Genomic DNA, 25,376 nt, shown 5'->3' with positions numbered 1-25,376 from the left:
ATGAGTGAGTTGTCGGTGAACGACGGTAAACAGACTATTTCGCACATTGCGATCGTGCACACGACAATCGTTGCCACGAAAATTGCGAATATGGCATATCTGGCACTCGACTCTCGAGTTCTCGTTAGTATGATAGTATGGGTATGGGTAGCTCTCGATGGATGGAATTTCCAGGTGTCAGATGTGCCGTGAAGTGTTTGAGATCACTTTGTGCGGAATAATCACCGAACAATGACGACTTGTGCTAGCCCTATTGCGCTATAGCTGTAAAATGTGTGTTCTCTAGACCAAATCTCTTTAGGCGAATTTGACATTTAATAGTTTGTCACTCATCTTTTCTCGTAATTGCCTCAATGGAGTTTCCAATGCAGTGCAGACTCTGCTTGTCTTCTGGTCCAGCTGAGGCTTTCGTCTCCATCCATGGAAATCCTCAGCCACATTTGGCCGAAAGCATTTCGTCCTGCTGTCAGCTGCAGGTCGTTCACCCTTTACACCTTACTCGTGAATCTGATTAATGTGTTTCAGATAAAGCCAAGCAAATGCATGTTGACGATCCCGTGAATTTTTACCGTAACTGCCATAAAACGAACGCCATTTACTATTGTTTGAAAAAAGCTAACATGGTTCACAATAAACGGATTCCATAATATTAGAATAGCAAAGCCACAAACGTAGGGTCAGTCCATATTTTGATTTAGGATAATAATACATTTCGTTAAAACTTCTCTGGCCTTGTTTGGGTTCGGGTCTCTATGAAATGGCCCTTTAGATCTAAAACGCCCGAAACTTATGATTATTTTTTAGTATCATCTGAAATATTTTGACGTAGATTATTTCCAAGATCAATATTAGCAGTCTTTATAAATTCGACAACATTCCGTCAATAGCATTTCGATTTCCGTGTGTTTCGGATTTTTCATCAATTACCACAATTTAATATTCTTTCTTTTTTGTGCTCCAAGTAAAGTAAAAATATTTTTTACTTAATAAAACACTCAAACTAGCAATTCATAAAGAATCCAAATTGAATATATGTATGTACATAATTTTTTAAAATAAAATAAAATCGATCAATTCTCGAAAATTACTTCGCATGGTTACACTTATCACAATATTTAAATATTCTCGAAAGATCGCTTAGCAGTTTCTATAGAATGCGTTTGTTAAACTATATATTTGTTTGTTAAACATTTACTATTGTATAATTTATTGTACATATTTCGTTGTGGATTTTATATTTAACCCTTTGCCCGCGGCAATAAATATAGCGAACACGCCCTGTATGAGGCACCTTTTTCGCGAATTTGGCAATCGAGTTTTCGACCTTAAATACAGATATTAATATTTACTCAAGTAACCAGATATGTTAATTGACACAAAGTATTATTTTAAACAATAAAATACATAATATATCTCGTAGTTTTGGCTTAATTGTCAAATAATCATTCTTCATACAATTAAGACGTATCGTCGCCATTGTTCAACATTCGTGACGTCACATAAACGAGGTTTCAGGATGGTTCCACAAAAAACTAATTTTTGACTGGTATATATTCATTTTAAGCAAATTGAATAGACGACATTCAACTCAGTAATATATTCAATCAATTTTGAACCTTAAAACAGTTGAAATAGGCGCATATAAGGCTCAAAATCCCGTGCAAAGTTCAGAAATTCTATGTAAGACAGCCACGCTACAGACTTGTCGCCCAAAGCTTCCATAGAAGACGGCCGCGGGCAAACGGTTAATATGTTTCTAGAAAAGTTTTAACTGTGACTCACGTCCTTATTTTAACCAGGATTATATATATATATTCAGTTTGAAAAGGTTAAAAATAACCCGGGTTGGAATTTGAAATAAATGCTCACTTTAACCTATTGCCATCCGAACTCATTCTCATTTAAAACTTTCTCATTTGCAGATCAAGAAAGACGACGAATTGCCAGATACGATATGTCGTCCTTGTAATAACAATCTGGAATTGCTCATCAGTTTTCGAAAAGTTTGTCTTCGAAATTATGAAATTTCGAAATTGAAGCTAAACAGTCATGCAGATATCAAACGAGAAGAAGTTCTGTTGGAAGATTTAATATGGGAAAATGAGTCTGATGTTAATACGCCACCAAACGTTAGCAACACCCCTGTTAATGATCAGACGAAGGAAAAATTATATAAATGTGATATTTGTTTGAAAATTTTCGCTCAAAGAAATAGTCTTATTAGACACATTAATATTCATACTGGATCAAAACCATACAAATGTGACATTTGTTTAAAATCGTTTACTCAAAAATCCAGCTTTGTAAAACATGAGAAAACTCATGCTGTGGAAAAACCATACCCATGTGACATTTGTTCCAAAGCATTCTGTGAAAAATCTGCCCTTGTAATACACATAACAAATCATACTGGAATGAAACCATACAAATGTGACATTTGTTTAAAATTGTTTACTCAAAAATCCGGCCTTACGAGACATAAAAAAACTCATACTGGGGAAAAACCATACCAATGTGACATTTGTTTGAAAACTTTCGCTCAAAGAAATAGTCTTAGTAGACACATTAATATTCATACTGGATTAAAGCCATACAAATGCGACATTTGTTTTAAATCATTTGCTCAAAATACCCCACTCATGATGCACAGAAAAACTCATACTGGGGAAAAACCATATCAATGTGACATATGTTTAAAATCATTCGTTAAAAAAGATTGTCTCGTTAAACACATTAGAACTCATTCTGGGATAAAACCACACAAATGTAATATCTGTTTAAAATCATTTTTTGAGAAATCTAACTTTAAAATACACATGAGTACTCATACTGGAGAAAAACCGTACCAATGTAACATTTGTTTGAAATCATTCGCTCGAAAAGGCTACTTTGTAGAACACAAATTAATTCACACTGGGGTAAAATCAAATAAATGCGACATTTGTTTAAGATCGTTTACTCAAAAATCCAGCCTTTTGAAACATAAAAAAACTCATGCTGTGGAAAAACCATACACATGCGACATTTGTTCAAAATCATTCTCTGAAAAATCTGCCTTTTCAATACACATAACAAATCATACTGGAATAAAACCATACAAATGTGACATTTGTTCAAAATCTTTTCCTCAAAACTTCCGCCTCACGGAACACAAAAAAACTCACTCTGGGGAAAAACTATATCAATGTGACAATTGTTTAAAATCATTTACTAAAAAATCCAGTCTTATAAAACATAAAAAAAACTCATGCCGTTGAAAAACAATACCCATGTGGCAAAGAACTGATACTGGGTTGAAACCAGAAAAATGTTATATCAATAGAAGTGGCTTTAGGCGTCATATTATTATCAAGTGACGATTGTCCATAGACAATCCTAAATAATTTTAGCATCAGTCGTATTTGATGCTTGGTGCTCGACGTATGTCCGATAAAAACTTCTCTGTTTGTTTATATTACTCGCAAGATGGGCAAGCATCGGTAATAATTGGACAATGCATTCAAAAACACACAATAAACAACATGGGATACATTTTTATAAATAAATGGCTCTGATTGTATTCCGTGCGTTGTAGCGTATTTATAGAGACGTACCGCGTTATATTGACAACACTTATTTATTCGTAAGGGCCCTTCTATTATTATTATTACATTTCTCTGGTTGAAACCATATAATTGTGACATTTGTTTAAAATCTTTTGCTCAAAAATCCCATCTCACGATACACAAAATAACTCATACTGGGAAAACTGGGTACGCGTAAACTCAAAGACGCCAATAGCAATATCGATTGTCCACGACTGCAATATCATGAACGGTAAAGTCATAAACAGCATACTCACTTATGGCCTATTCAAATACGGCAAAGGAAAGATGGCAAATAAAACGAAAATGATTTTGAAGAGAAAATTGTCCTGTGTTCGATCCTATACCTATATAAAATACATTTTAATTTAATATTTATACTTAATTGTTTAATTCCACCCATCGAAAAGTTTCTCACATTAGATTTCATACCATGTTAAAACCAGGGCTGTAGAGTTGTTGAAAAAACGCAACTACGAATATATGATTTTTTTACAGAAATTACCTTACAAATAAGTACTTGTATGTATCATTTCAAAATCAAAAACTCTATTGGCAATATAATTTGAATAAAGTTGATGACCACCCAAAAAAGTGATTTTTTTATTTCCTATCAATATTATTTTAAGAATTGAAGATATTTGAAATAACACAGTTTTCTGCATTAACACTTTGCAAATCCGAACAAACCAAAACGTCGATGTTCTCAAAAATTGAACGAACTCACGCTTTTTAGCTACTTCCACACAACGATACAGATTATATACTATTGTCACAAAAAAAGAGCACGAATAATACCCGAGAAAACATAAAAGGGTGTTAAGAGGGCTGGACAGCAGCGCCTTGTCCATACAAACGTACTATACTTCTCCCTTCCTCAATTATGGCACTAGAGAAATTATTTTTTAATATGCTATGGATATCCACCATTGGGGTGCATCTATCGTTTTATTTTTTTGATTAATTATTTTTTATAGGAGCTAGGAGCCGCCAAACATCTATAAAATCGCCTCTTTTTTACACCCACGAAACGAGTCCAGCGTGCTTATTTAACGGTCGATTTTAAAAAAAATACGCCGATAGATGCACGGAAAGTATCTTTCTCATACCGATGATGAAATTTTTTTAAAAATTGGTCCAGTTTTGGAGGAGAAAATAGAAGAATACGAAACCTCGATTTTGTCAATTTAAAATACGTTTTATCTGGTCGAAGCGCAATCGTCGCATTCACTCAATATATATATTGATATATATTATCGTATTTACTCAATATATATATCGAAGAAAGGAACGGTAACAAAATTAAGGTTTCAGGTGTACAGCCCTCTTAAGAATGTAACAAGCTTAAGAGGGCTGGTCACCAGCGCTTTGTCCATACAAACGTATTACACTTCTCCCTTCCTCAATTATGGCACTAGAGAAATTATTTTTTAATATGCTATGGATATCCACCATAGGCATGTTTCTGTGGTTTTATTTTTTTGATTAGCTATTTTTTATAGGAGCTAGGAAACATCTATAAAATCGCCTCATTTTTACACCCACGAAGAGTCCAGCGTGCTTATTTTACGGTTGATTTTTAAAAAAATACGAGCACACAAGCATAGAAAATATCTTTCTCATACCGATGATGAAATTTCTTTTTAAATTGTTCCAGTTTCGGAGGAGAAAACTGGAGAATACTAAACGGGAAATAAACGGGATGAACGAATGAGACGACTGGCATGTTAATGCACGTGTTTTATTTATGACAGCTGAAGGCAGAGTGAGGTAGCTAACTCCGAACACAATCGAGTTGGTCCCCACTCGCAGGAAGGTTACCAAACTCGACCATGTCGTATAGCGAGCCGCCACATACGTATTATCTGGTCGAATCGCAACTGTCGCATTCACTCAATATAACATATATATCGAAGAAAGGAACGGCAACAAAATTAAGGTTTCGGGTATACAGCTCTCTTAATGGACGGATCTAATTCAAATATTATAGTAATTTAGTAATGTAATAGTATAAGGATGAGTTTTTATTTTTTTTATTTACATATTAGCTACAGTGACATTACACAGTACTAATATTTTTAAGTACATAGGTATTATTAGTTATAAAGTAATAATGTTCTCAACTATTATTTTTAATTTATTTGTCCAGAGGTTCTCAGCTTTTATATTTAAAATATTTATAGAATAATTTGTAGGGATATAGCACGACTTGTACCATACGAAACTAGGTTGATGATATCACCTATTTCCCTCATCGAACTTAATCTGTACAAATGACATCATCGCGTCCTGTTCTCGTACACGAAAGTTAGCCGTGGCCGAAATACTTCGTCCAGCTTGCTTACCCATAAAGGCGATTCGACTAGCTCCAGGTAAGCAATCACGAGTACACGGATAATCCCAAGGAGCTACGCATCAAACATAGAACACAAAGAAAGACCTCGACCCCATCTGAATCTTCCAGAACGTGATCTCACCAGCCCAGCTACGCGTTGCTCAAGCAACACCCTTATAAACCAGTGCATCGTCCCCAGATGCTAGTGAGCTTCAGGAACTCGACCTGGCTCGTTCCAGCGAATTCCCTACCTACTTCGCTGTACATACATATAAATACACCTGTATTAATCGAGTAATAAAGATCCTTTTCAAAATTCAACTGAATTTCTATAGGCCGAGAAACGGTCCAAAACCTTTAACCCGCCCCATATATTTATTATCCTTTAATAATATCTATAATAACCTCAAAATTCAAAAACAAACTTTTCTAAGGTAATTTAATTTTGGTGTATAATTTGATTTTTGCGATACACCGACTTGGAGTACATACACATTACAAACAACAACTAGTAATAAAACGAATAAAAACAAATTTTTTATTGTTACAAATAATCGTATTCTATTTTTTTATTATATTATATTCAATTTTCATATGTAAGTATATGTAAAATGATTCCGAGGTTTGCAAATTTGCAAAAATTACACAAATATTTAGACACAATTTGCAAAAAAGTACACATTTACAAAATTACACACAAAGAGGGTTCACAAGGTTACAAAAAATAATTAGACAGGTCACAAGATTGCAAAATAATTTCATAAATTTGAAAAAATTACAACAAAAAAAAAACCGAAAGCGAAGAAGAGGCTAGTGAAAATTAAGCAGCATGAAAACATTTAAAGCAATATCCAGGACATAGAGGAGGATTATTTTGGCAAGTTTGGCATCTCCACGAAGTGTTAGTGCGTTTGTTTTCTTTTGAGCACCACCTGCAGCGTAAAAAATAACTCTTTCTTTTATAATTTATCGGGAGAGGAATTTTTTCTAGAAAATGATTTTCGGATCTGGGTGAAATAGTATTGTTATTTGAATTTTCAATTGTTGGACGGGAAGTCTTAGTCACCAACTCTCTACCGTCTGCTTTATGGGCAATTCCTAACAAGGATTTTATTAAAATTTCTCTAAATTGCAGTAAACTTATCACCTTTTCCATTTTTATACGGTATAAAATCCACGAATTAAATACTGCCAAGTCTAACAGATGGAATATTATCTTTTTATACCACCGAATTGTTTTTCGGGGGCACGAATAATAAGATATGAGTTGGTCTGACCTATCGACACCACTCATAAATTTAGTGTATTCCACAACTTCAATGGGCTTTACATTTACGATTCCATATCTATTCGTTTTTTCAATAAGTCGAGGCTGATGTTTGGTTGTAATGCATAATACATCTCTAGTATCGTGCCATTTAGAAATATATATATTATTTTTTCTTAACCATATGTGTTCTCCCATTTTAACTCTCTTCTTGGTTATTTCTGCTGCTCTTGTATTGGCACGTAATGTCCCCGTTGTATGCGTCCTTTTTTCTAATAATTTATTACACAATGAAATATTACTATAAAAATTGTCCAAAAAAACATGATGACCTTTGTGTAGAAATGGATTCATCAGTCTTAGTATAGCGGCATCAATTTTGGTTTTCCTAGGTTCGTTATCAAATAATCTTCCTCTATAGATTTCTAGATTATGGATGTATCCATTTGGGGAACACAATTCATATAATTTGATGCCATACTTAGCTTTCTTCCCTTTCATGTATTGCCGTATCCACATCCTCCCTCGATGAAGGAGAAGAGATTCATCTAAAGAAATTTCTTCCGATGGAGAATACACATTTTGAAAATTCGAAACAACAATGTCAACAAGTGGTCTTATTTTCGACATCTTGTCATTACTGTTAGTTGTACAATTCAAACATTTCAATATTTCTTCGTATCTCTCACCTGACATTACATAAGAAAATATTGGATGATAATATAATGGATCTTGTGAAAACATTTTTCTTAGTGTTGGAAAGCCTAACTGCCCACCAAGCAAACACAAACCAAAAAAATTTTCCAATTCCATATCATTTATTTCAGTGAATTTGATCAACTTGCTATATCTTGTTTTCAATAAATTGTTATTCATCAACTTTTTCCCATAAGCATTCGTACATTCTATCAGCAAATTTTTAACTTCCCCAGTCCAAATACTTCTAAACACATCTACAGGTGTATCTCCAATATCTTTTTTTATTCCTGAAAGTGCAGAATCAAAACCAAAATCTGCTATTGTTGAACGAGTCTCTGTCCAATCATCATTTCGTTGTGAAGGAGGATTATTTTGATTAGGAGGTATATAACCTTCAGCTTCAGAATCTTTGTCGTCGGTACATTCGTCGTTTTCATCGTCGGTACACTCATCACCTGGTGGATCTACGTCTGCTTGGTAAAATTCATCGACATTTGCTCCAACTTCATTACTATCTACTTCTGATTCTTCACTGGAGTAATCATCAGAGTCAACGTCGGAATAACGAACGTATTCATCATCGGAAGAAGCCATCTGTTTTTAAAACATATATTTACAGTTACACTATAACCAAAATGTAATTGTAATAAGTAATTGGCATTATAAATAAATTATCTTACTAGATCAAAGATGAAAGAAGTACATAAATAGTAGAGAAGGAGTTCACTTGAATGGGACACGACACTGACAAAAGTGTGCTGTGCAGGTACGTTATTGTTGCAAGTTCATATGTACATGCATATAAACTAATTACTAAGGAAGAAACATGGGTTCACCACTGCCAATTGTCAACTATTCTATTGTCAACCATTTTTTTGATCTCTAGCTTTGTAGGACAATAGTCAACCCTCTTTCCTAGTAAATGCAAACACCAATTACCAAACACCATGGTCCACGCGTATGCACTGACTCGTCCGGCGTTATAAACAAGTATTATGTATATGTGTGTACACGTCTGCATTTGCAGACACGTCTCATTCAACCAGGGTTGCCAGACGTCCCTATTTGAGCGCAACTGTCCCGAGTTCAACAGATAAATACCGAATCCCTCTGAAAATCCTGACTTCACAAAGTTTTTATATTTACAAAAGGGGTTTGGTGCAAACGATCGACAAGCGCCAGACAGACTGAACCACAGATTAACTGGATGGCTGCTTTAAACGCAATTCTCGACTTCACGAATGATAGATTGCACATCAGATGACGAGTGACCTTTCGATGTGCACAGATGCAATTATTAAAATTGAGTTGTATCTTTCTGGCGAGTTTTTAATAATTTAATAAGGAAAAATTCGGAACTAAAGTATCAGAATGCATGTAACTAGTGATTTTGAAGATTTTGAGCTGAATATAGATGGATATTGTGTTTTGAGATGTGACTCTAATTCTAGACATACGGGTGGGGTACTATTGTATTTAAGGGATGATTTAAGTTACGGTAATGTAATAGTTAATAAGGTTGATGGTGAGTTTTGGACAATTGGTGTGGATCTGCTTGTGAATGGAGTTACTGTGTTTTTGCTAGTAATTTACCGCTCTCCGAATGGTAGAAGTGGAAGATTTCTTAAATTTTTAGAAGAATTGAGTGAAAGAAGTATAGATGTGAGTAAAAATATAATTATGTTTGGGGACTGGAATTTTAATTGGTTACAGACAGAAGAATTTTATGTAAAAAAGTTGAGAAATTGGGTAAATGAATTGGGTTTTAAACAAAAAGTGACGGAAGCAACGAGAGTGAATAATTTATCAAGCTCTCTCATTGATTTGGTTATAACGAATATAATGGATCTGCGGTGTGAGGTGAAAGATGTACCGAAAATAGGAGACCATTCTATTGTCAACATGTTTTTGGGACAGCGGTTTAGTAACGGAGGACTTAAAAATATGCAGGTGACTGAAAGAGAAAACATTGATTATCAATTGATGAATGAATTGTTAAAGGAGTGTGTATGGGGAAAGGATGGTGATAGTGTGAATGAAATGTGGGAGATAATGTATCGTAATATAACATATTCTAAAAGTAAATGCGTAAAAACCACAAGAATCATGCATAAGCATAAGCTGAAACCTTGGTTTACCAAGGAAGTAAAGGAAAGCTTAGTTGATAAGAATGTTAGTTATAAAAGATATAAAATTATTAAGGCTATGGATGGAATCCAATTAGAAAAGGCTTGGTTAGAGTATAAAAGAAAGAGGAATAAATGTGTGAATGTTTTACGTAATGCGAAGAGGGATTGGCATGAAAGAAATATTGATGGTGCAAAAAAAGATCCCACAAAAATGTGGCGAATAATTAAAACTTTGATTTCCGGGGGAAAAAATGTTTCTTTGAATGAATTAGAAGTCGAGGGAGTAGTATATAATGATAAAGAGGATATGGTTGAAAGATTGAATGAGTTTTACATCAATAGTGTGAATGATATAGTTAATTCAATACAAACAAGGCATAATAGTGTGAATGATGATATTAACTTGGGTTTAAATAAGTTTGAAAGGTTTAAATTAGTGGAAATGGAGGGATTAAATGGTGTATTGAAGGGCATGAAATCAGTTTCTAGTATGGATGGATTGACTCTAGATATTTTAATCAACACTTGGGATATGGTTGGACCTCAGTTACTGAAATTAATAAATGAATCGTTAGAAGTGGGATCCGTCCCGGATGCATGGAAGGTGTCTACTATTGTACCGGTACCAAAGGTTACGGGCACACATAAAGCCAGTGAAATGAGGCCCATCAATATGTTACCGATTGTTGAGAAGATGCTGGAGGAAATCGTTATGATTCAATTGAAAGAGTTCATTAGTATAAATGATTGTTTGGTTGTGGAACAGTCTGGATTTAGAGTGAAACATTCAACAGAAACCGCTATCCAATTGGTGGTTTCTGATTGGATGGAGACGATGGATGAATCTAGCATGGTTGTTGGAGCAGTTTTTCTAGATTTTAAGCGAGCGTTCGAGACAGTAGATAGGAATATTTTATTACAAAAATTATATAAGTTAGGAATAAATGGTATAGTATTAAAGTGGCTTCAATCATACTTAAATAATAGAAGGCAAAGAGTAAAAATTGATAAGGTGTTATCCTCTGAATATGTAACACCTCATGGAGTGCCGCAAGGGTCCAAATTGGGACCCTTATTATTTATATTATATATAAACGATATTGTTAAGGTAATTAAGATGTGTAAAATACATTTGTTTGCAGATGATACATTGATATATATAATTGGAAAGAATGTTGATGTAATGTCTGAGATTTTAAATATAGAATTAAATTATGTGAATGACTGGTTGTGTGAAAATAAATTAAAGTTGAATGTGAATAAAACAAAAATGATGTGGTTGAATGGTAAAAATAAAAATATATTGAATGAAATTAGAATTAATGATAAGTTAATTGAAAAAGTTGAAAATATAAAATACTTAGGTGTATACATAGATTCAGGACTAAATTTTAAAATGCACGCTGACTATATAATAAAAAAAATGGCTAGAAAAGTTGGTGTATTATGTAGATTAAGAAATATTTTAAGTAAAAAAAGTAAAATTTTAGTGTTTAATTCAATTGTCTTGCCACATGTGGTTTATTGTGCCACTGTGCTTAATTTGTTTAGTGGCCAAGATTTAGAAAAAATGCAAAAAATACAGAATAAAGCTATGAGAGCTATTTTGAATGTGAGTAGATTTAAGAGTATTGGAAGTATGTTAGATGAATTAGGATGGATGAGTATTAGAATTAGTCTAAATATTAGTACATTGTCTTTTGTTTATAAGTTAGATCATAAGTTATTACCTAAGTATTTTGATGATTATATAATAAGGAATAGAGATAAACATAGTTTTTATACTAGAAATAAGGACAAACTAGTTGTAAGTAGAGTAAGAAAGAATAAGACGGCTGGGGGTGTTTTTCACAGGGGTGTGCTCATGTATAATGCCCTCCCTGAGTGCGTCAGGTCTGCTAAAAACATGGATGCATTCCTGCGAGGTGCGAAGAGACACCTCTGTGAGGGACAGTACATATAAGTTAATTATAAATTTTAGAGTTAAGTATAATAATTAAGATGTATTTTTTTTTAAATTAGCTTGATAGCTAAAATATATATAAATAAATAAATAAATAGAAGCACAGAACGTATACAGGGTAGGTATGTCGGGACTTCGGGTAGATTTCGCTTAGTGTAAGTGCGAGCAGTGCGCACGCATAAGGTACACGTGTCGTTAATCTGTGGTTCAGTCTGTCTGGCGCTTGTCGATCGTTTGCACCGCATCGGTACAAAAGTTGAAAAGTTGAATGTCAATTGAATTTTGACTGTTTGAATTTAAGCATGTACGAAAGATGAGATATTTATTGGGTTGCGCAGGCGAAATTTCGATGTGCATTGATGATTGGCTATTATTAAAATTGAGTTGGATCTTTCTGGCAAGTTTAAAAAGGCAAAAGTCGTATAGGGCGGGTTAATGGTTTTGGACCGTTTCTCGGCCTATGGAAATTCAGTTGAATTTTGAAGAGGATCTTTATTACTCGATTAATTCTTCGCGTAGCTGGGTTGGTGAGATCACGTTCTGAAAGATTCCGACGGGGTCGAGGTCTTCCTTTGTGTTCTATGTTTGATGCGTAGTTGCGTAGCTCCTTGGGATTTTTCGTGTACTCGTGATTGCGTATCTGGAGCGAGTCGAATCGCCTTTATGGGTAAGCTGGACGAAGTATTTCGGCCACGGCTAACTTTCGTGTACGAGAACAGGACGCGATGATGTCATTTGTACAGATTAAGTTCGATGAGGGAAATAGGTGATTCAAAATTTTAGATTAGAGCGCCAAAGGCGAAAGTTGTTTCTAAGGGTGTTTAGAAAAAATTGCCTGAGGACGCCATCGGGTGTAAGGCCGGCACTGCTTACATCCTCACTTAATTTGAGCGAACAGGATACAAAAAGAACAAGAGGAACAGGCTTTTCCTCCCGTATCCTGCGCGCGCACGTTTAAACATGGCTGTATGACAAAAAGAGAGATAATTTCACCGCATGTCACTGATATATATTATATATACATAGTACCGTTTACCATGCACCCTTTTTTTTTGATCTTTCGACTTAAGATCTTTCGATTTTCGATCTTTGCCTTCCGATATTTGCTTTTTCGATCTTTTGACTCTCTTATGACCGCTCGACCAACTGTTTACTGTTGTTATGGAATGTTTAATCGGAAAAATTATTTTTATTATTAAAAGCGATAAGTTGGAACTATTTTTTTAGATTAAGGGGGACCACTAGGTGACTAGGACCGCGTGAAAAATAGGTGATTTTTGGGAATTAAAATAATAAAAAAAAACTACTGGATGGAATATTTTATCGTTTTATTGATATATTTATAGATATATACTAAATACATGATAAAAGTTTTTAGACAAAAAAATTGAAAATTCAGCGAGTGAAGGTCTGTTCATACATAACAGCACTGCACGGCTTCAGCACTGCACGGCTTCAGCACTGCACGACTCCGTTTCAAATATGTCATTTTATTACATTTCTATTCATATCTACCTACACGTCGCGGTCACTTCACGCTTACGGCACTTTGGGCAAGTGCAAGGTAAAATCGACTTACTTATACATTACAGGCCATGACGATACGGCGCAATATTGCTTACGTCGTATTTTCGAGTACTTACAATATGAATGCATACACGTGCATTCGTAGCTACGCGTCAGAATACAAGTCAGCAAAAATGTTTCGGCGTTTATCGAACGAAAAATTATGTATAATCGCGTTTTTGTTGGAAGAAGAAGCTCAAAGAGGCAATAAAAAAGCACGGAGGCGTTTTGATGTGCATCCCATGTTAAAAAATAGAAAAACCGAAGGAGAGTTTTGGACACTGTATAAGGAGCTCGTGGATGATGGACAATTTTTTTTTTAAATATTTCCGTAAAAAATTTTTTTTTTTTTTAAATATTTGCGCCAAAACCATGTCGAAAGATTGAACAGCTGTCAACTGTCACTATCGATAATTGGTCCAAAACAGCAAAGCGGCAGACTCATGGCACGTAATTTGCGTGTATGTTTCCACAATGGCCAAAAAAACGGATACGATACGTTGGCGGATGTTACTGTAAGGTATGAACAGGAAATGTCGCGTACTGCTGAAAGCCTGTCGTGGCGTAAACGGGACGGTTGGTATGAATATACCCATACAAAATGTACCAAAGAATACTTTTCGTACGGCCAGATACCTGCTGAAGTCGGTACGTGCTGACTAGGTATGAACAGACCTTTATACGCAATACCCCAAGGCTCCAAAAAAAAAAGTACCCCCACTGCTGCAGTGATAGCGACCTTCACAGTGCCTGAAATCAAAATTACGAAGTTATAGTTATAGTGACGTCCCGTACCACCCAGTGTGTTTTCGGTCATAATCACCGAACAATTTGAACGACTTGTATTTTGGCGTATAGCTGAAAAATGTGTGTTCTTTAGACCAAATCTCACGAAAGGACGAATTGCAACGGACGCCAATTTGACATCCGATATTTTGTCACTCATCTTTTCGCACAATTGCCTCAATGGAGTTTCCAATGCAGTGCAGACTTTGCTTGTCTTCTGGTCCAGCCGAAGCTTTCGTCTCCATCCATGGAAATCCTCAGCCACATTTGGCGGAACGCATTTCGTCCTGCTGTCAGCTGCAGGTCGTTCACCCTTTACACTTTACTCGTGAATCTGATTAATATGCTTAAGATAAAGCCAAGCAAATGCATGTTAACGACCTCTTGAATTTTTACCGGAACTGGCATAAAACGGACATCATTTACTGTTGTTTGGAAAAAGCCAACATGGTTCACAATAAACGGAATCCATAATATTAGAATAGCAAAGCCACAAACGTAGAGTCCGACCATAATTTTACAATCGAAAATGGATCACTTTTATTTCGTGCAGTTTCTATAGAATGCGTTTAATAATCTGCTGGTTTATAAGTATAATAAGTAACCAATCAATTACTCAATCTCGAGATACTAATATTCACGAAAGATCGCTTAGCACTCTGTTTGTTTCCGATTACGTTTACATATTGTGAAGTGAAATACATTTTTAAAGCAGCTTACAATGGAATACATTTAATGTACATACATATTTCGTTGTGGATTTTATATTTAATGTGTTTCTAGAAATGTTTTAATTGTGATTTTTTTATTTATTTGAACGGTTAGGTTAAAAATAGTCCGGTTTGAAAGTTGAAAAAAATATTCACCTTTACCATCCGAATTCATTATAATATAAACCTTTCGCATTTGCAGGTCAATAAAGATGATAAACTGCCTGATACGATATGCCGTTCTTGTAACAACAATCTGGAATTGCTCATCAGTTTTCGAAAAGTTTGTCTTCGAAATGATGAAATCTCGAAATTGAAGCTAAACATGCGTGTGGATATCAAAACGGAAGAAGTTCTATTGGAAGATTTAATATGGGAAAATGAGTATAATGTTAATACGCCACCAAACGTTAAAAACACCCCTGTTAATAATCAGATGAATTATAATTTATATAATTGTGCCGTTTGTTCGAAATCATTCATTAAAAAATCTGCCTTTAAAATACACATAAATAGTCACATTGAATTTAAACCATATCAATGCGACATTTGTATAAAATGTTTTGTTCACAAATCCAGCCTCATAACACACAAAATAACTCATACTGAGGAAAAACCATTCCAATGCGATATTTGTTTGAAATCTTTCTCAGTTAAATCTCATCTCACTAAGCACACAATGACTCATACTGGGGAAAAACCGTACCAATGTGACATTTGTTCGCGATCGTTCTTTCAAAAACCTAGCCTTAGAAAGCACATAAAAAATCACACTGGGTTTAAACCATACAAATGTAAAAAATGTTTCAAATTTTTTTCTGAGAAATGCCAACTCGCAACACACAAAAGAACTCATACTAAGGAAAAACCATACAAATGTGAAAGATGTTTAAAAAAGTTTGTTCACAAATGCAGCCTCATATTACACAAAAAAACACATACTGGGGAAAAACCATTCCAATGCGACATTTGTTCAAAATCGTTTTTTCAAAATTTAGTCCTTTTGCAACACAAAAGAAGCCACACTGGGGAAAAACCATACAAATGTGACATATGTCCAAAATTCTTTTCTAGCCGATCCAACTTTATGAGACATAAAAAAAACATTCATTAAAACGGTAACTCATACTGGTAGTAGAACTCATACTCATAGTCACCAACTCTCTACCATCTGCTATATGGAATTGTTATATATATCGAATTGTTTTTCGGAGGCACGAATAATAAGATACGAGTTGGTCTAACCTATCAACACCACTTATAAATTTACTGTATTCCACATCTTCAACGGGATTTACTTTTACAACTCCAATTCTATTCGGTTTTTCAATAAGTCGAGGGTGATGTTTGGTTGTAATGCATAATACATATCTACTATCGTGCCATTTTGAAATGTATATATTAATTTTCTTAACCATATGTACGTGATCTATTTTTTTCACTCTCTTTGTTATTTCTGGTGGATTTAATAAACACTGTCGAAGCTACTCCATGTATATCATTTGGAACCCCCTGCATCCTGGATCCTAGATTAAGTTACTATACATACATACACATATATATATATATATATATATATATTTTTTTTTTTTTATGAGACCTGTGTTATTTAGGATCGAATATGATTATCTCAGTCTTACTGTGGATTTTCAAGTGTTTAGATCTCGTTACGCGGTGTGTGTGTTTTGCTAAGACGCTGTTGTTTCTGTTACTCGTATGAAGATTATCTATTTTGATGTAAGTATATTTTATTATAATATTTATTTGTCCAGTTCTTCGATATATACATAGTACTATAAACTATAATAAAATTAATTATTGAATAAAATTCGTTGGTGTGATATTTTTTTTACATAAAGTCAATTTAATTGGAGTTTTTATATTAGATGGATTGTTTCGATTAATAACACTGTTCGACACGAAAAAAGGTCCAGAGACGAGATATGACTTTTCTTATAGATCTATGCCCAGTGAACACGAATCTGGTAATAAAAAATGCTGATTGGCTCGAGATTCGGAGATATGTGTGTTTTTTAAATCGCGCGATTTTTCTATATCTTGGTGTTGTTCGGTCGATGTCTCAAAATTTGTCAATTTCCTGTTCAAAATGAATATTGGAATCTATAGTCGGGTGTTTTATAGATCTATAAGAAAAGTCATATCTCATCTCTAAACCAAAAAATTGCATTTTAAAATCATTAATTGATGCGGGTTCGCTCATTTCATTTGATGAGAAAGAGTTTGAATCGATTCATAATTTAGTGAAAACACTAGAACCTGTTAAGTTAGCGGTCGAAGCATTTTTTCGTCGTGATGCAACACTTCTTTCGGCTGACACGACTATAAATTTTATGATGAACAATTTAGGAAACAGTGATTTAGCAATTCAACTGAAGGATTCACTTCTCGTGTTTCACGTGTTTCTTCTTTATTCTACATAGTTTTTGCATAAGGGCAAATAGGACGACATAAATAGATATCCAGAGCTAGCAAATCAGGAACCTTCCCCGACTATTTAAACTGTATATCAGGTTAGTCAACGTTTCCTCTTAACCGTTTCCTGGAAGGACGACGATTTCCGCCACCTGCTCTCCCACTGCGAGATCAGCATAAACACGCGCAAACCGAACGTTACATTGTTAAGTTTTGAGCGCTTAAATAAATCATCAATAACAAACATGGTTGTTAGCATGTCCAAATCGTTAGACAATACTTCAGAGCCCGATATAGAAATAATAGACAGCGACATACAGGAAGTTGAACTAGAAATTGAACAGTCCTTGCAAGAAAAACTTGATCAAGCAATTAACGAAGAATTAAATCCTATCAAAAAAAACAACAGCACCAGATTTACGAAAATTGTTATTGCAATTTAAGCTCCATACCACCCGTCGGTGTGGAATCTAAGCGTGTTTTTTCAGCATGCGGAAAAATCGCGACCAAAATAAAATCATCGTTGGACGATGAAACCTTAAGCACTTTGAGCTAACTTCGAACTTATTTTAAAATAAAAATTAAATTCAGATCTGTATAATAAAAATAAATAAACGAATACTGTGTATTATATATATAATTGAAACCAATTATAACGGTAGCACAGTGTCAGGGATGCGCCTCGTCATAATCCGATTGCACTTAACCGGCGGCTCTTTTTAGTATATGCTACGTAGTAAATTGATTTTTTAGCATATAATATTTAACATATTTTTTTAACATACAAAAATCAAAAGAACACAGACTTTATTATATTAGGGGTTTATAAATTTATGGGGGCGTATTGGGTGAAACAACGGAATTGTTAAGGCACGACTGTTTAATGTGATGGGCGGGAAAAAAGTAAAGTAGCAACAGACTAACATGGCCGAGTTGGTCAAAACTCGCAGGATGGTGACCGAAACTCGACCATGTCGTATAGCCGCCACAAATTTATTAAAGACATGATGAAAGAAAAATATAGAGAGATACAATAGAACATTGAATAGAAAAAAAGTAAAATTATATAAAAAAAATATTATAAAAAAAGGGATGAAAAAATATATACAGTCATTTAAAATAGTTAAAAATAACTGTCGGTTTTGCCGCCTCCCCCAAGTATATTAAATATATTAAATATGCAACAAAGAATTTTATAAAATTCCTAATGTTGCTACCCGGCTTTGCCCGTATTCTTGTGATCAAAATATACATAACATGCTGATCAAAAAATAAAAATACTGTCCATCTATGCATATTAAAATACTGTAAAATTGATTAATATTGTTGCGTGGACGTGAAGAGTAGTTTCCAGGATTGGAGAGAAAGACGCAGCTAGCGTTGTAGAAGTGGTTTATTAGGTTCGCACCCATCGGACTGTGACTAAAATCAGTGCTTGCCAGGAGTCAAAGGGGTCCCACCCAGGGTTAAAAAAAAATGTCTCCGCTCCCCATATAACAGCATTTTCTTCTTTTCATCATGCTAAAAGGGTTAAAAATAAATAAAATTTTCAAAAATGGGAATAAACAAATTTAGGTGTAAGAAAAATGGCAAAAGCAAAATAAGTCCATAAATTACATTGTATCATAAAAGAATGCTGTATAAAAGTGGCTTTTAATTTCGGTAGAAAACAATGCATAATATTAATCGAAAATCGGGCTTTTGGGGAGGGGGCCCCTATCCTATATTTCTATATACATGGATGTGTCTAGATTAGGAATAAATTTTATTTTCGGAAACTGTTAAAAATCGTGTATTTAAATCTTAAACTATAATGTCGAAGTATAATCAAATGTTATTTTGTAAGTTGAAAGTAAATTTAAATCGCTGATTGATGTTGAATCGTCATATATCAAAATTATCAAAATTGTTTTAAGCAATTCAGTTTATATTGTTACGTACGCCGTGGATTGAGCGAGTTGTACTTAGACTAACGGATATCTGTTATCGGTTAACTAAATGCATGCACTTACTTCCAAAGATTATATCTGGACTCTAAGTGCATTTAGGCTAAACAATGACCGTTATTAGTTATTTCTCAGAATCGGTACGGGGAGACCCAATGTCGCGGAAAATACATATCCGAATACGTGACTATACAACAGGTAAACAGATTAGGCGTCCTGAGAGATCTACCCTTTATAAGGCGGTACGTAGGTGATATCTTGTCATTCTGGACTTAGCAGTGACACTGCGTGTATCTCCTTAATCATCAATAAATGCTGTGAAACGACTGTTGGCCTTTTACTTGGATCCTCCACCCACCCCTACGCAACAATATTATTCACGGAAATTTGTTTATTCCCATTTTAATTTCAGTAGGTAGTTGTTACACATTAATCTTGAGGTTGGAAAAAGGCCCCCCAAAAGGGCACGCAAATGTTGAAAACTTACATTTCGACTCTTATAAAAAAAAGTTAACCGATCCTTGGGCTGTAAAAGCAGGTATTAGTTGTTTGTGTATATCGTAAGGTTTGTTAAAATACCCAAAGTGCAATATCCTGTAAATTTTTACACACGTAAAATGAAATAGTTAAAAAGTTATTTAAGTTTACTGAGGACCCATATTTTCTAACATATATGGGGCCCACTTGCCATCAGGCAATGTCGCTTGTATGGACAGTCCGCCACTGCTGGTAATTTGATTATTACGCACATTGCGTTAGCCTAAAAGGCAAATTTTGCCATGAAAATCGCGAATACGGAATATTTGGCACTCGAGTTCTCATTAATATGATAGTTTTCGTCAGTATAATGAACTTTTCGGCTGCCAGATGCTCCATTATAGAGATTTTACTGCAGGTGCGTCTCGTGCATAGGAACTGCGGCGCTGCAGGACCCCCAGAAAAAATGCAAAAAAATCACATTTGTATACATTTACAACTTGTGAATATAATTTAAATAAGAATAGATATTATATATTTGACATAATCATTATTAATGAGTATGTCAAATATATCTAAATACAAGTTTGTAGGAATATAGTACAACTCGTGCTATTACATGAAAACCAGCGATCTCGTCATCGATCCTGTCCAACAACGCATAAACTCAAGGGCAACGAACCTTCGACCATTCCAGAAGAGATAGTGCATCGTTCGATCGTAAAACAACGAAACCCAGCAGTGATGTCATCAGGCGACCGCAACGCATGTCCTGAAAGACATTTACACGTGAAAAGTCATTAACTCGGGGCACACGCTTGCATTCTCAAACGAACGACTTCCTGGCACTGAACCCATAAACGGTCCTCTTTAATTTCCATAGGCCGGGAAATGGTCGAAACCTTTCACCCGTCTTATAATTGGTGACCACCGACTTCTAAATTGGTGATCACTAAAAGTTGTAAATGCGATTTTTTTGTAATTTTTCTGGGGGTGCCGCGCCTGGATTTTAGTGACTTTTCGGGGAGTGCTTTGTGGGCAATATTCATCGAACCATATTGAGGCTGATGACACCAACAATATTACCAAATAGGCACCCGTGGTGGCTATTTGGGAACTGGATACGGAAAATTTTGAAAGTAATATTGTTGGTGTCCACGGCCCCATTGAACTATACATGAAAAATGTGTGTTCTTTAGACCAAATCTCACGGACCAATTTGACATTTGACAGTTTGTCACTCACATTTTCGCGCAGTTGTCTTAATGGAGTTTCCAATGCAGTGCAGACTTTGCTTGTCTTCTGGTCCAGCCGAGGCTTTCGTCTCCATCCATGGAAATCCTCAGCCACATTTGGCCGAAAGCATTTCGTCCTGCTGTCAGCTGCAGGTCGTTTACCCTTTACACATTACTCTTGAATCTGATTAATATTTTTAAGATAAAGCCTGTTGACGATCTCGTGAATTTTTACCGTAACTGTCATAAAACGAACGCCATTTACTATTGTTGTTTGAAAAACATGGTCAACATGGTTCACAATAAACGGAATCCATAATAGAATAGCAAAGCCACAAACGTGGAGTCCGTCCATATTTTGATTTAGGATAATAATACATTTCGGTAAAACTTCTCTAGTCTTGTTTGGGGTCGGGTCTGTAGGAAATGGCCATTTAGGTCTATAAGGTCTAATTTTTTTCGGATTTTTCATCAATTCTATGGCACTTTCTCCTTCGATGCTTTCCTCGATAACATCATTTGCTTCGCCGGAACTATCAGTATTTTTCCCAATTATTTCATTTTTTTCACGCGTGAAATCACTTTCTTTTAATCATAAATTGATAAAAGACGAGATTTTGCACAATTTTTACATAATTAATTTCGACTCTAATTAAATGACTTGAAAATAGTCGAAAACGCTACATGCCGGAAGGCTCCTCTTTGTCATTGCTTTTAAAGATGATTAAAAAGTAGTGTTTTAAAGATGATTGAAAATTAGTAAACATAACGATACCACAAATAAAAAACAAATTTAGAAACATGCCATTCATTATTACTTAAATTTAACAAACTCTAATTACATACTTCCGGAGTTTATCTTCATTGACGTCGTTTTTATTACAAATTATTTGCTGATTTATATTGGCTTCTGAGACATTTTTTAATATATTCTTTTGGCTTCCATAGTTCAAGAGGAGAACCATGAAGCTTCATAAACATAAAATTGTGTTAGTAATAATATTATCATGGAACTAAATCACCTTTCACATTCACAGGTACTACATGGAATATTTTTTGTATATTTGACTAATGGAACTAAATCTTCTGAAATAAAACGTCCGCCTACATCTAAATACTCCCTAAAAGCTAGCAATGTTTTTGGATATGATAATTTTAAATCTTTTACAAAAATAATCGATTTCAGTTTCTCCATGACTTTAAGCTCCGATACTATATTAATATTAAACTGTTAGTGAATTTGTTTATTCGTGAAACGAAACTGTCCCTGATAATAACCGAGCCCTCATGTTATTAGAGATACTGGTTAAGAATTGATTAGCATGAATAGATACTATTTTCAAATTATCTAACTTTATTGACTGAAATTCCATTAACCTAACTGCATTTTCAGCTTCTAACATTTCATTTATTTTTGAATTCTTCACCCATTCTGTATATATTGAATCGTTTGACGAATCAATTTGTCAGATTGAACGATAGTAATATCTGTTTTTTGGAGATTTGTAATAAGCCAGCAGTTTGGCTTAATGGTAGCGTATATATTTAGCACCACTGCGATCGATAGTTCGACTCGTCAAACTGCTGGTTAGATTTGGGGGTTTTTTGACTCCAAATCGATCGTTTCTCTATCAGAGTTTGCCAATTTTATCTGATCATTGTTGAAACGGTTCCTGAAAATTGGTAATAGATAATTTCCTGTTGTCACAAAAATCTGTGTGTATAAGTTGTAGAAATTATGCACAGAAATCTGAAATCTATAGATGTCTCTATAATTTCGTGTTTATTATATGTATAAAAATTGAAATAATAATTGTACACAAAATCTAAAATAAAGATTATTATTTCTGTACTTGATTAATTATCGTATTCTGTGTTTATTGAACGTACTGTATACGTTGTCTGACCGTACTCGTACACTCGTCGCATTGGAGCGATCTGTAATGACGAGTGTATATTGATTGTAATAAAAAAAAAAAAAATGAGGACGAGATCCGTTAAAAACTGTTTTGAGGAAATGGGTTTAAATTTTTTTCGGATATTTCATCAGTTGCAAAAAATTCGTTGGCACTTTCTTCTACAATGCTTTTCTCAATAACATCAGTTGCTTTACCGGAACTATTTTTTATTTAATAAAATAATCAAACTAGCAATTCGAAAATAATCCTAATTTAGTATACATATGTACATAATTTTTTTAAATGAAATATGATCGATCAATTCTTGAAAGCTAATTCGCGTGGTTAAAAAAAACTGGATTACTTTTTAATTTCGTGCAGTTTCTATAGAATGCGTTTAATAAACTGCTGGTTTATAAGTATAATAAGTTTAACTATCAATTACAATCTCGAGATTTAAATATTCACGAAAGATCGCTTAGCACTCTTGTTTGTGGATTTTTGTGAGTTTGGGGATTTTGTGGATTTCTTTGTGGATTTTATATTTAATGTGTTTCTAGAAATGTTTAAATTGTGGCTCCCGTCTATATTTTAACCAGGATTTTTCGGTTTATTTGAACAGTTAGGTTAAATTACCCGGTTTGGAATTTGAAAAAAATGCTCACCTTAACCTATTGCCATCTGAATTAATTCTAATATAAACCTTTCGTATTTGCAGGTCAAGAAAGACGACAAATTGCCAGATACGATATGTCGTCCTTGTAACGACAATCTGGAATTGCTCATTAGTTTTCGAACAGTTTGTCTTCGAAATGATGAAATTTCGAAACTGAAGCTAAACAAGCGTCTAAATATCAAGCCAGAAGAAGTTCTATTGGAAGATTTAAAATGTGAAAATGAGTATGATGTTAATTCGCCACCAAACGTTAACAACACCCGTGTCAACGATCAGATGAAGGAAAATTTATATAAATGTGATATTTGTTCAGAATCGTTTACTCACAAATCACAACTGACGATACACAAAAGAACTCATGGGGAAAAACCATACCAATGTGACATTTGTTTAAAATCATTCACTCGAAAATGTTACTTTGTACAACACAAATTAATTCACACTGGGGCGATATCAAATAAATGTGACATTTGTTCAAAATTGTTTACTCATAAATCGAGCCTTACGAAACATAAAAAAACGCATGCTATGGAAAAGCCATTCCCATGTGACATTTGTTCAAAATCATTCTCTGAAAAATCTGCCCTTGTAATACACAAAACATATATTCATACTGTTCTGAAACCATATAAATGTGACATTTGTTCAAAATCGTTTACTCACAAATCAAAAATTACAATACACAAAAGAAGTCATACTGGGGAAAAACCATACCAATGTGACATTTGTTCAAAAACATTCATTGAAAAAGGTAGTCTCGTTAGACATATTAGAACTCGTACTTGTAGTCACTAACTCTCTACCATCTGCTAATACGGATTTTATTAAAAACTGCCAAGGCTAACAGATGGAATATTATCTTTTTATATCACCGAATTGTTTTTCGGGGGCACGAATAATAAGATACAAGTTGTTCTGACCTATCAACCTCATCCATAAATTAAGTGTATTCCACAACTTCAACGGGCTTCACTTTTACGACTCCATATCTATTCGTTGTTTCAATAAGTCGAGGCTGATGTTTGGTTATAATCAGTAAAGAGCGGACCCAGAGCGCGCCGTCCATTTTATTTTATTTTATTTATAGAAAAATCAACAGACAACAGGATGTACATAGATATGTATAAAAAAACAAATAGTAAATATATAATATATGTAACATCCGAGTCCAATAACAGATTTTTACAAAAATTATAAAAAAAATGAAAAACATAAATATGTATAAGGAAAACAAATGAAAAAGAAAAGAATAAAGGCTATAACATGACAAAATATGTAAAACATTGCATAATTAAACTATAGTATTAAAATATTGGAAAAAGGTTATAAAATAGAATATAAGAAGAAATTGAAATTTACAAATATAAAACAAATGAAAAAGGTAAATACAAAATAAACAAATGAAAAGGAAAAGAATGAAAGCTATAATATGATTAAATAGCACATTACATAACTAAACTAAAGTATAAAAATATTGGAAATATTGGAAAAAGGTTATAAAATAGAATAGGAGAAGAAATGAATCAATCGGTCAAGATTCTCTTGATGTTAGACCTGAATTGATGTAGGGAAATACCAAATTGATCAACCTCATTCAGCTCTCCGTTAAACATACGATAAACGCGCTGCAGATAAGATTATTTTTGGGAATTAGTATTGAAAGGATCAAGTG

The 25,376-nt window shown here is 34.2% G+C and overlaps 3 protein-coding genes across 3 annotated transcripts; all 3 read left to right on the top strand.

Moving 5' to 3' along the window:
• The first annotated feature begins 284 nt into the window (after nt 1-284).
• Nucleotides 285-4,172, top strand: LOC143921465 (uncharacterized). The gene is made up of 2 exons (XM_077444792.1): nt 285-476; nt 1,923-4,172. The coding sequence occupies exons 1-2, from the start codon at nt 354-356 to the stop codon at nt 3,255-3,257; spliced, it is 1,458 nt and encodes a 485-aa protein (XP_077300918.1). The 5' UTR covers nt 285-353; the 3' UTR covers nt 3,258-4,172.
• Nucleotides 4,173-14,262: 10,090 nt separating this feature from the next.
• LOC143921490 (uncharacterized) lies at nt 14,263-16,526 on the top strand. The gene is made up of 2 exons (XM_077444820.1): nt 14,263-14,632; nt 15,242-16,526. Exons 1-2 carry the CDS (start codon nt 14,510-14,512, stop codon nt 16,151-16,153), a joined length of 1,035 nt encoding a protein of 344 aa, XP_077300946.1. The 5' UTR covers nt 14,263-14,509; the 3' UTR covers nt 16,154-16,526.
• Nucleotides 16,527-21,092: 4,566 nt separating this feature from the next.
• Nucleotides 21,093-25,063, top strand: LOC143921497 (uncharacterized). Its single transcript, XM_077444827.1, has 2 exons — nt 21,093-21,283; nt 23,747-25,063. The coding sequence occupies exons 1-2, from the start codon at nt 21,161-21,163 to the stop codon at nt 24,497-24,499; spliced, it is 876 nt and encodes a 291-aa protein (XP_077300953.1). The 5' UTR covers nt 21,093-21,160; the 3' UTR covers nt 24,500-25,063.
• Nucleotides 25,064-25,376: the final 313 nt, after the last annotated feature.

This window comes from Arctopsyche grandis, chromosome 13, assembly GCF_051622035.1.
Source record: "Arctopsyche grandis isolate Sample6627 chromosome 13, ASM5162203v2, whole genome shotgun sequence".
In the NCBI taxonomy this organism is placed as follows: Eukaryota; Metazoa; Arthropoda; class Insecta; order Trichoptera; family Hydropsychidae; genus Arctopsyche; species Arctopsyche grandis.
Note: the sequence above shows the minus strand (reverse complement) of the source record. Positions and strands in the feature narration are given on the sequence as shown.